We start from the raw sequence: 13,252 nt of genomic DNA, 5'->3' as shown, positions 1-13,252 counted from the left end.
CTTGCATGTTCAAAACACTACCACAAAGAACCCTTTCATTCATCGAGATGATATTGTTGTAAATATAACTGTTACTATGCTTGAACCTATAAAGAACCATCTTTTTTGTATTGCTGATAACTCACACAATGTATTCCAAGTTTTCAGAAGCCATATGATACTTTGTGTTCTACAGATGAAATTAAAGTAATACAGGTTTGGATTGACATGAGGGTGAATTTACAATATTCTTCAGCAGACTATTGGCTGGACTATTTGTGAAGCACTACACAAGTTTCTCAGATAAAGTAAATCTCCAGAACTGCTCCACATGAGCTAAAGGGCCCAAACAGGCCCAAAGATGTCCACAGGTCTAAAGCAACAGAACAGACAACATTGATTGGATTTCCCAGAATAGTAATGTAGCTGTTATATGCATCATCTGTGACAGTAGCTTCAGGGTCTGCTAAAAACAGTAAGGCATCTCAGACATCACTGGTCTGTGTTCTCTGCTTGAAGGAATTGTTTTTTCATTCTCTGCTGGTTTCTTTCTAGCACCGCTTATTTAATGTGGACATCAATTTTATGTCTGCATTAGGAAAAGTGGTATTTATGAATGCTGTAGCATAATTCATTTGAAACAGTGTGACAAATGAATATTTTAAAATACTAATGCACCATGTAGTCTTTGATTTATTGAGGTAAAAAAACTGCATGCATAAATGTGGTTGCTAAGGAGATTCCAGGCTGTATTATTGACATGGGAGCATTCTAGTTGACTGCTGTTGACATAGAGACCATGCCACGTCTGTCTCACACTGGGGGCAGCAGCCATGACTGATGAAGAGGTGTGAGGTATCATAGCAGCATGAGTTTTAATAGTGTACAGTCAACCTGAATAAGGCTGATCAATTATGGTAATTAATGATGGTAATAAATATGGAAGGTCTTTTGAAGTTGTAATTTTCTCTACTGCATTAGCTGCACAAACCCACATCACAGTGGTTCTTTTCATTATATTTGTTTTTACATTTCTTGTCTGTTTGTGAGATCATGAAAGAGACTCATAAGTTGATCTCTTACTCACCAACAGGCGGCACTCCACCACTGTGTGTGTCAGTTACAGGTCAAATACTTATTGCATGAAGATTCTTTTCCTTTGTCCATTTTACCTCCCAAACTCATTTACATTTTCAAATTATTATTCTTTTATGTGGTATGTATAAATGACTTTAGATTATAAAACAAATTTCTGGTAACACTGTATATGGCAACACTTTAAGGACCAGCTCTCACTTTTAACTAGGCCTAGTTGCTTATTAGCATGCATATTAGCATATTGGCTTTTAATTAGTAGTTAGAAAGCAAATACTATTGCCTTATCTTGCATGGTCATATTTTAGATCCCTTAATCCTACCCCATACCTAAACGTAACAACTACCTTACTATTAATAAGCAGCAAATTAGGATTTATTGAGGCAAAAGTCATAGTTAATAGGAAATATAATGAGAATTGGTCCTTAAAATAATGTGTGACCTTTTAGAATAGGGAACCGATATTTACTATTAATGAAGCGTTACCTCCTCAATAAATGCCTAATTACTGCATATTGATAGTAAGGTAGTTGTTTATAGTCATGCAGAGAGAAGTGTTAAGGGATCTCGAATATGGTCATGCAGAATAAGGCATTAATATGCACTTTATAAGTATTAATAAACCACAAATATGTTAGTAATATGTATGCTAATAAGAAAAGTTAATAGTGAAAATGTGCTCATTACTTTAATGTGTTACCAAAATATCTAACCAACTGGCTTCATTTTATTTATATTTTATTTAAATGTTTTATATATTTTAATTATTTTTCTACACCTATAAAAAAATTCTCCACATTATTATGCAATATGATATCGTTCAAAGAAAAGACACATCCATAGTCAATGTTATAAATGCAGCTGACTTCATGCATCCACTAAAAATCACCTAGTCAGCAGTTGGCTACACGTAATTGCAAAATTGACCCACTGTACTGTGTACAATATATATATATATATATATATATATATATATTTTTTTTTTTTAATTTTCATGTTCATATTCATATTATTTATAAATTACTTACCTACATACAATGACTACTGATGATATGCTAGAACGAGACTTGAGGAGAGCAGTATAGTACAGTCGTCATGTTAGTTATTATCCATACTGGGTATTGTTTTTCACTATTGAGATGTTTAACAGTTATATTAATACTAAATTGCAGTGGCTGTGTTGTAATCTTATAGTGTGATGGACTATTCTATAATAGATTTGTGCAGATCTGCTTCATGGACCAACAGAGAACAAGATATGAAACAGATAAACAGATGAAACAGATGTTTTTATAGTGACATTTCTTGGTATGCTTTGTCATTCCAACATGGATAAGTAAACAGGAAAGAAAGCTCCTCAAAGATAGCTCCTCCCTGATAAGTCTAAGAGGTCTATGCAGTGCACATTACGTCCCTGCTCCCCACAGGAATCCATGATGTTATCTCAACCCCAAGACTGACCCAACTGTACCTTAATAGGGGAGAGAGAGCTAGAGAAGGAAAGTGTAAATAGTTCAGTTATGGGGTGAACAAATCAATAGGTGAAACTGTCATAAAAAAAAAAAAAATAGAGGACAGAATGCACTTTGAGACCTTTAAGCTTGTATGTGCGTACCATTCGCTCTTTGGCAGCCTAAAAAAGAGCTTTAGGCTGTGCTGATGTAAGCATAGTCAGATGAGCCTCATGTTTCTATGCCTTTCCCTTCATCATTAGTCTTTTGAAGTATATAAATAAAACACTTTTTCCTTCTAGGATTCAAGTGCTACACACAAAATAGAGCAGCTCCTGCTTACATCTGGAACATTTAGTGTTGTTCTCCAAAACCAATGTTGACAGCTCTATGCTTCTTTTCAGCAACCACCCACAAGATTTACCCAAGGAACGTAGTTTAGTCCATGATATAGCTTTAGATTAACTCACAACGCTGTGCTGCTCAATTACTATGGAACCACTGGGGTGATCAAGCGGTGGTCACTCATGTCTGGCTAACCTGTTCCTCCATTACATGACCGATAGTGTTTTTAATGAAACCAAATATGGGTCTAGTATCCAGACACCAGGAATGAATGCAGAATTTATGATCATTCACTGCACTACAAGAGCAAACCTTTGTGTTCTTTTTCATTTTTTTCCTCTTTGCATCGCTTTACGCATCAGTTGTTTCACATCACAGTTCTTAAATTCCATATCTTTTCTTTAAGGAACCTGTGTTCATCTTTTCCATAGCACACATCATTTGTTCTCTCCTGATTCTATGAGCTTTCTTTTTATGGTATGTGCATCATGTGAGTGTGTGTGTGTGAGATCATGTCTTTGCATGTTTGCCTTGAAATTCACACTGTGAGTGTGTGTGATTTGAGAGAGATATTATGTAAATGTCCTGTCTTGTTAGCCTTAAAGAAGTATTTCTACAAAAATTGCCATTGTGTACTATCTTTCACCATCTTTCTATACAGAAAAAGCACATGAACTTCACATGTGCAAACATGTTAAAATCACATGTGAAATATTTGAAAGACACATGGTTTTGGAACATTTGCATGGTCTAAATGTGTGAAACCCACATGTGAACACGTGATGACATATTGTTCATGTGTTCACAGGGGTTTCACACATTTAGACCATGCAAATATTCCAAAATCATGTTTCATGTGTGTTTCACATATTTCACATGTGACTGATTTTTGGTTTAACTATCCTTTGTGCATTGCTGAAGTATGTACTGCGCTGACTCTCATGTGCTTGTAGTCACTTGTGTTGGCATATTTGTGTGTGTGCATATGTTTGTTATCACTTGATGTGTCATAACTGATGAGGCTGAACACACGGAGTTCACTGCGTTTCTAGGCAACACAGGGGGCCATTTGATTACACTGCTCTTGTCATCTGCACAATCAGCCTCTAAACTTTAGCCTATGAAAATGATCCCTCTAATCATGTCTCTCTGTCTATCTTACCACCTGACTACTAGTTCTCCCATCATTTTACATTCGTCCTTCTGTTTTTCTGTCTAGCGTCTTTGATGATCTTTCTCTGACTGCATCAGAGTTAATGCTGATGGGTTTTTTTTCTGTTGCTAGACTTTCTTTTATACCAGTTAAATGTGCAGAGAGAATTCGCTATTTGTAATTATTGTTGATATGAGGCTTCGTTTGAGTGCTTACGGTTTAATAGCAATCAGACATACAACTTGCACCTGGTACATAGAGTATGGGCAAACAATTATTTACTTATCTTCATGCCATCCCAGATATACATGACTTTTTTTCACAAAGAAAGATTTATAGAAAAATAATCCATCTCTGAGTCCATAATACAAGGGGATTTCCAGAGTTGATGCTTTGCAAAGTGAACATGACGTTAATCTATATGACAACATTTGATGAATCAATGTCTTCTGACCTATTTGTCGGAAGCAATGGTTTATATAAAATAGTTTATCTTAAAAAATATATATATATTTATATTCTTCTTACACATACAATTTCAATAGACATTTTCAATGATTTAAATTGAAATTATCTAAAATATTTGTATTCATCTAAAGTGTCTAAAGAAAGAAAAGTCATGAATTTCATGATGTCTGTGTTAGTAAATGATTTTCACTTGGGTTTTCACTTTAAGGTGCAGTAAAGTTTTCATGGGCAAAATCCAGTCATTTCAATTGGAATCCCAGTCTGGAATTTCATGTGATTGTAAAAGATTTCCCAACGTGTTCCCATTACAGGTTCAAGTTGCTGTATTCTGTGTGAGCTGTGCTTATACATCGCTACACTATTGACACTAGAATATTTTGCATATGAAGTTTTACTAAAAGTATGCTGTAATGATAAAACCTTCCTAATCATCGGGATGAAGGAGGCGGGAACCGGCGGACAATCAAAATGAAACTTTAATAATCAAAATAAACACAAAACATCGCATCAGCCCCTCGCGGACGACTGATGCGCACAAATAAAAACCAAAACATAAAATAAAGCCCAGGCCTGGTCCTCTCTCGTCCTTCACTGTCGTCGCTCCTGTTTTATATCCTTCCATCTCCTCCGTGGGACTCAAGACCGGTGGGTCAAACAGGTGTTGTTCATCTCCAATCACTCCATCGGCCTCGCTCGTTCCCACGTCCCTCGAACCCGCCCCACTCGTCACATATGCTCATGTGACTGTACCTTTACATTGAAAAAAGGACTCAAGTCAGTTGCTGTAGTGGCAGTTGTGAGTTTTATACATGCAAGTATCACATACACAAATTTTGTTTAAAGGGTACATAACATACACAGTTTCACCTAATCTCATGTTAATCTTGAGTACCTACAGAGTAGTACTGCATCCTTCATATCTCCAAAAAGAAAACGATTTCCTGATGAAGCGCGTTGATGTGTGCGGTCTCACTCTCCTCATGGTCAACTTGTGCGCAGGCGTGCTTTTCCGAGAGAAATGCTCATATAAGCAGTTCCACCATCATCTACATCATTAGATCCACAATCGAAAAAAAAAACAGCCGAAACTAGTAACAACCCAGAAGTAAGATTTTCAGCACAGAAAATCTCTGTCATTTGTCCAAAATATTATTTTTTTTACTTTGCCCATGTTTAGCATGAGAATCCATCTTGTACCCCCCTTTAAGAAAAATAAACAAATCTTGTTATTCTGCCAATGCTGTGCAGTGCACAGTGACACAAATGCAATATTTAACTTAATAAACCTTGTGTTAGGAAATCCTCTTCTAAAAACCACATTAGAAACAAAAGAATCCTTTAATTTTTACACTCGCGCACACACACAAGCACACATTTCCATCATGTGTCTGTTCATGTGATCCTCAAACAATAATGCCAAATGTTCCGGATAGGGCTGCTCCGATCACGATCGACCGATCGTTATGCACATCTCGTCAGTAAAGCCGGTTCTCTAATCAGCGGTAAATTTCATCAGGTGTATGATCTAACATAGAGCAGCTGTTACTACACGGAGCCATTGTTAACTGAGAAGATGCGCAAATCCACGTTCATTTTCAGCGTTTATTTGCGCATCTTCTCAGTTAACAACGGCTCTGTGTAATAACAGCTGCTCTATGTGAAATCACGCACCTAAGGGAATTTACCGCTGATTAGAGAACCGGCTTTACTGACGAGATGCGCATAACGATCGGCCGATCGTGATCGGAGCAGCCCTAGTTCCGGAGCAAACGAAGAGTTGTTTACTGGCTCCTCTGTGTATTTCACATGTGGAGTGGATGAGAAATGATGTTGTCCTTTTCAAAAATAGAAAGAGGGAGACCAAATGCTTATCACTTCTATTTCTCAGGAGACAGTTTTGGTAGACGGACACGGTGATATGATTATGAGCTGGGATTGAGACTGTCCACCAGACTATCTTGTGTGTGCAGAACTAAGAATGAATGCAAATGTAGAAGTCTGATGAATGTTCATTTATACTAATTTTTTTATAATAAATAATCATTTAAAATAGCATTTGCATATGTTTTATAAAGAAATGTATTCCCGTGATGGCAGTTGAATTTTCAGCAGCCATTACTCTTTAGTCACAGGATCCTTCAGAAATCATTCCAATATATTGATTTGCTAAAATGATGGTATTTAATATTTAAAAGTGGTTTTATTTTTCATATTTCTATATTCAAAAGTATTATATTTAAAACTGTAATCATATAACATCTATGCAATTGTAATTAGTGTGTAAGTGATTTTTTTATTATTTTATCAAGAAATTTCTCAGTCAGTAGTAGCCTCTACAGTCGTGGCCAAAAGTTTTGAAAATTACATAAATATTGGAAATTGGAAAAGTTGCTGCTTAAGTTTTTATAATAGCAATTTGCATATACTCCAGAATGTTATGAAGAGTGATCAGATGAATTGCATAGTCCTTCTTTGCCATGAAAATTAACTTAATCCCAAAAAAACCTTTCCACTGCATTTCATTGCTGTCATTAGGACCTGCTGAGATCATTTCAGTAATCGTCTTGTTAACTCAGGTGAGAATGTTGACGAGCACAAGGCTGGAGATCATTATGTCAGGCTGATTGGGTTAGAATGGCAGACTTGACATGCTAAAAGGAGGGTGATGCTTGAAATCATTGTTCTTCCATTGTTAACCATGGTGACCTGCAAAGAAACGCGTGCAGCCATCGTTGCGTTGCATAAAAATGGCTTCACAGGCAAGGATATTGTGGCTACTAAGATTGCACCTAAATCAACAATTTATAGGATCATCAAGAACTTCAAGGAAAGAGGTTAAATTCTTGTAAAGAAGGCTTCAGGGCGTCCAAGAAAGTCCAGCAAGCACCAGGATCGTCTCCTAAAGAGGATTCAGCTGTGGGATCGGAGTGCCACCAGTGCAGAGCTTGCTCAGGAATGGCAGCAGGCAGGTGTGAGCGCATCTGCACGCACAGTGAGGCCAAGACTTTTGGAAGATGGCCTGGTGTCAAGAAGGGCAGCAAAGAAGCCACTTCTCTCCAAAAAAACATCAGGGACAGATTGATCTTCTGCAGAAAGTATAGTGAATGGACTGCTGAGGACTGGGGCAAAGTCATATTCTCCGATGAAGCCCCTTTCCGATTGTTTGGGGCATCTGGAAAAAGGCTTGTCCGGAGAAGAAAAGGTGAGCGCTACCATCAGTCCTGTGTCATGCCAACAGTAAAGCATTCTGACACCATTCATGTGTGGGGTTGCTTCTCATCCAAGGGAGTGGGCTCACTCACAATTCTGCCCAAAAACACAGCCATGAATAAAAAATGGTACCAAAACACCCTCCAACAGCAACTTTTTCCAACATCCAACAACAGTTTGGTGAAGAACAATGCATTTTCCAGCACGATGGAGCACCATTCCAAAAGGCAAAAGTGATAACTAAGTGGCTCGGGGACCAGAATGTTGAAATTTTGGGTCCATGGCCTGGAAACTCCCCGGATCTTAATCCCATTGAGATCTTGTGGTCAATCCTCAAGAGGCGGTTGGACAAACAAAAACCCACTAATTCTGACAAACTCCAAGAAGTGATTATGAAAGAATGGGTTGCTATCAGTCAGGATTTTGCCCAGAAGTTGATTGAGAGCATGCCCAGTCGAATTGCAGAGGTCCTGAAAAAGAAGGGCCAACACTGCAAATACTGACTCTTTGCATAATGGTCATGTAAAGCCTTTGAAACGTATGAAGTGCTTGTAATTATATTTCAGTACATCACAGAAACAACTGAAACAAAGATCTAAAAGCAGTTTAGCAGCAAACTTTTTGAAAACTAATATTTATGTAATTCTCAAAACTTTTGGCCACGACTAGATGAATTTGAAAAGTGCTGTCTTGATCTTGGTCTTGACTCAGTCTCTCCTTGCCTTGGTCTTGGTCATATTTTGGTCTCAACACACTCTGGTCTTAACTTGATTTTGATTGTACAATGACAATAAAGTATCTAATCTTATCCAAAGCTACTACAGTCGTGGCCAAAAGTTTTGAGAATTACATAAATATTAGTTTTCAAAAAAGTTTGCTGCTAAACTGCTTTTAAATCTTTGTTTCAGTTGTTTCTGTGATGTACTGAAATATAATTACAAGCACTTCATACGTTTCAAAGGTTTTTATCGACAATTAGATGACATTTATGCAAAGAGTCAGTATTTGCAGTGTTGGCCCTTCTTTTTCAGGACCTCTGCAATTCGACGGGGCATGCTCTCAATCAACTTCTGGGCCAAATCCTGACTGATAGCATCCCATTCTTTCATAATCACTTCATGGAGTTTGTCAGAATTAGTGGGTTTTTGTTTGTCCACCCGCTTCTTGAGGATTGACCACAAGTTCTCAATGGGATTAAGATCTGGGGAGTTTTCAGGCCATGGACCCAAAATTTCAACATTCTGGTCCCCGAGCCACTTAGTTATCACTTTTGCCTTATGGCACGGTGCTCCATTGTGCTGGAAAATGCATTGTTCTTCACCAAACTGTTGTTGGATTGTTGGAAGAAGTTGCTGTTGGAGGGTGTTTTGGTACCATTCTTTATTCATGGCTGTGTTTTTGGGCAGAATTGTGAGTGAGCCCACTCCCTTGGATGAGAAGCAACCCCACACATGAATGGTGTCAGGATGCTTTACTGTTGGCATGACACAGGACTGATGGTAGCGCTCACCTTTTCTTCTCCGGACAAGCCTTTTTTCCAGATGCCCCAAACAATCAGAAAGGGGCTTCATCGGAGAATATGACTTTGCCCCAGTCCTCAGCAGTCCATTCACTATACTTTCTGCAGAAGATCAATCTGTCCCTGATGTTTTTTTTTGGAGAGAAGTGGTTTCTTTGCTGCCCTTCTTGACACCAGGCCATCTTCCAAAAGTCTGTGCCTCACTGTGCGTGCAGATGCGCTCACACCTGCCTGCTGCCATTCCTGAGCAAGCTCTGCACTGGTGGCACTCCGATCCCGCAGCTGAATCCTCTTTAGGAGACGATCCTGCCGCTTGCTGGACTTTCTTGGACGTCCTGAAGCCTTCAAGAATTGAACCTCTTCCCTTGAAGTTCTTGATGATCCTATAAATTGTTGATTTAGGTGCAATCCTAATAGCCACAATATCCTTGCCTGTGAAGCCATTTTTATGCAACGCAATGATGGCTGCATGCGTTTCTTTGCAGGTCACCATGGTTAACAATGGAAGAACAATGATTTCAAGCATCACCCTCCTTTTAACATGTCAAGTCTGCCATTCTAACCCAATCAGCCTGACATAATGATCTCCAGCCTTGTGCTCGTCAACATTCTCACCTGAGTTAACAAGACGATTACTGAAATGATCTCAGTAGGTCCTTTAATGACAGCAATGAAATGCAGTGGAAAGGTTTTTTTGGGATTAAGTTCATTTTTATGGCAAAGAAGGACTATGAAATTCATCTGATCACTCTTCATAACATTCTGGAGTATATGCAAATTACTATTCTAAAAACTTAAGCAGAAACCTTTCCAATTTCCAATATTTATGTAATTCTCAAAACTTTTGGCCACGACTGTACATAAAGTGATTCTTCTTAAAGAGCGAACAGACACAGAAAGTGCTTTTAATACCAAGTTTCAGGCATTTGTTCAAATAAGTATTTATCACTAGTTTATTTATCAAAGAATCCAGAAATAAAATGTATCTCAGTTTTTACAAATATATTAAGCAGTAAAAACTTGTTTTCAACATGGAACCACTATTAATAGTTAAGCACCAAAGCAGCATAATAGAGTGATTTTTGAAGGATCATGTGACACTGAAGACCGTGTTGTCATCAAATAAAAGACTTTTAAAAATATATTCAAATAGAAAAGATTTATTTTAAACTGTAATATTTTACATTACTTCTGTGTTTACTGTAATAAAATTTTATTTATTCCAGACTATTTGCTCATTAATTTTCAACAACTGAGACATAAATTCAATGAGATTCAAAGACGAACAGAACTGGAATGATGAGATTCTGAAGTAAGTGAATATGAAAAGTAGCTGTGAGAATCTGTTGTGGCCACCAGCTGCTTACAGTGGATCTCACCCTCATGGAGCGCACCAGATTTGATAGTTATTGCTGTGAGATGTTACCCCACTCTTCTACTAAGACATTTGACAATTCCCAGACATTTCTTGGTGGACACATGGTTAGACGTGGTTTGCCAATGCGAAGATGATGGAACATTTAATGAATCGCAAAACACATTGTATCATAAGGACTTTTGCATTGTAACAATTGTGGTCTTGTACACAATGGGGGAAATATTTATTTGATACCCTGCTGATTTTGTAAGTCCACTTACAAAGAAATGAATGGTCTATAATTTTTATGGCTAGAAGCATAAAGCATGGTGGGAAGGAGACAACTGTTGGTGCGATTATTTGGAAATGGAAGAAATATCAACCAACCATCAATCTGCCTCGATCTGGAGCTCCGTGCAAGATCTCGCCTCATGGGGTACGGATGTTCATGGGAAAGGTGAGGGATCAGACCCGAATAATTTTAAGGCAGTTGGGACCACAGTCACCAAGTAAAACATTAGTAAGACAATACACATCAATGGACTGAAATCCTGCAGCACCTGGAAGATCCCCCTGCTCAAGAAGGCACATGTACAGGCCCGTTTAAAGTTTGCCAAAGAACATTTAAATGATTCAGAGAAGGCTTGGGAGAAAGTGCTTTGGTCAGATGAGACGAAAATTGACTTGCCGTGTATGGAGGGAGAGAAATGCTGACTATGACCCCAAGAACACCATCCCTAAAGTCAAGAATGGAGGTGAAACTAAGGATACAGGACAACTTCACCACATTGAGGGACAAATGGACAGGACCATGTACTGTAAAATCTTGGACGAGAACCTCCTTCCCTCAGCCAGAACACTGAAGATGGGTCATGTAAAAGTCTTAAAAAGATTAAAATGACACGAAACATACCACTAAGTCATGTTTTGGTTAGGAGATCAAATACTTATTTTACTCACTGAAATGCAAATCAAATTCTAACCTTTATATAAAGTGTTTTTCTGGATTCTTTGGTTGGCATTCTGTCTCTATACGTTAAAATAAACCATAAAAATTGCAGACCCTTCATTTTTTTGTAAGTGGGCAAACTTACAAAATCAGCAGGGGATCAAATAAATCTTTTCCCCACTCTATGTTACTAATGTCTTACTCTCTGTTTTTCACAGGGTGGAAGATTTAAAGGCATCACTATGGGTTTTCCTCAGCGTTCCTCCGGCAGACGATCTTTTGGACGTTCCAAGCGTCTCAGTATGGCTCGCTCACTTGATGACCTTGAGGTAAGGTTCCCCAAATGCTCTTCTTTTTCTCCTCAGGACGGTCTCCCTACATTTCAGTCTGTCTCTCTCGCATTCTCAAACTTCTCAGCATTCCGATCCTATCACTCGGAGGGTTGGGAACGATTACATAAGGAATGAGCGATCTACGCAGTAATTGAGAGACATGCATTCACACTGAAACAAACAAACACAAGCAACTCTCCTGAGTGCATGAATTCTAGGGCACTTATTCACGAAACGACAGCTGTGTGCCTGTAGAGCAGATTTGACATCGCAGCGAGGGTATTCTAGTGTATTAATGGCTGTGGTCACACTCACACACGTGAGTTTAATTTTAGACCCAGCAGTCAAAGAGATAGAGTGCTACCACGTGCCGTGTGATGCTCGCACAAGTGTGGTGACGGCAGATTGCCATGGCAACGGAGGAGACGGTGAAACATGGATGGTGTAATTTTCAGATGGAGGAGCTCGGGGGCACAAAAAAACTGACAGCACATCACATCTGAGTCTATCCTGATAGCCAGCATGGAACGTTGGTGGTATGAAAACATTGGTTGACAAATAGTAGTGATTCGGCAACCTGTTTGAAAGTGTATTTTAAATGAACATCAAACTGTGTTTAACATTCACAAAGTTATCCATTATAAAACTAAAGTTCTTCTTGGTGTAGCATGATGACTGAGTACAGGGAATGGGTTTCTACCCAGGTCTGGACCCATGAATTTAACCGCTAAGTGTTTAACTTACTGTGCTCCACTCCTAAATCATGGAGGTTGATGGGTAAAAGTTGCAAAAAATAAAACCGCTAAAACAAATCACATAGATTTAAACATTTAAAGGTGAAATATCATGAAAATCTGACTTTTCCAGGTTTTAAGTGCTAAAATCAGGTCCCCTGTGCATCTACCAACCAAGGAAACGATTAACCCAGTAACTTTGTTTTGGTAAGTCATTTTCTGCAAGCATTTGAAAAAATTAGCACGAAAAATTTAGCTCCCCAAGTGACGTTACAAAGGGATCTCATTATAATATTACCGCCCCTTAATCTGTAAGTTTCCAACCACGGCATCATCATTTTGATTTGGCAAGCAACAACAGTGTACCAGTTCTAATGCCATAGCGAAAGTTTGAGCTAACTGTCTTTGGCTGCACAGAACACTATTTAGAGTCCCGGCCTCAGAGGAGACGACAGAGCAGTGGATTTATTGATATATTTACTGGTTATTGCTGCTGCCACATAGATCTAAAATAAACATGCTATTTATTTTCCAGCTGTTTACCTTCATAGACATAACCGACTGTTGTTGTAACTTGTGTTTTTTACGTGAACTTGTGTGTTATAAGTTAGTTTAGTACTCACGCTGTGACAGCTGTTTTCTGTCCATGTGCTTCATAT

At 38.4% G+C, this 13,252-nt stretch overlaps 1 protein-coding gene across 2 annotated transcripts in view; it reads left to right on the top strand.

Moving 5' to 3' along the window:
• Window positions 1-13,252, top strand: part of rgs12b (regulator of G protein signaling 12b) — a 60,365-nt gene that overhangs the window by 6,780 nt on the left and 40,333 nt on the right. For both annotated transcript variants that reach the window (XM_059554375.1, XM_059554376.1), the window contains one exon: window positions 11,746-11,856. In XM_059554375.1, coding sequence (XP_059410358.1) covers window positions 11,746-11,856 — 111 coding nt within the window. The remainder of the gene's footprint in view (window positions 1-11,745; window positions 11,857-13,252) is intronic.

Source organism: Carassius carassius, chromosome 7, assembly GCF_963082965.1.
Source record: "Carassius carassius chromosome 7, fCarCar2.1, whole genome shotgun sequence".
NCBI lineage: Eukaryota > Metazoa > Chordata > Actinopteri > Cypriniformes > Cyprinidae > Carassius > Carassius carassius.
This window is presented reverse-complemented; position numbering and strand designations above follow the sequence as displayed.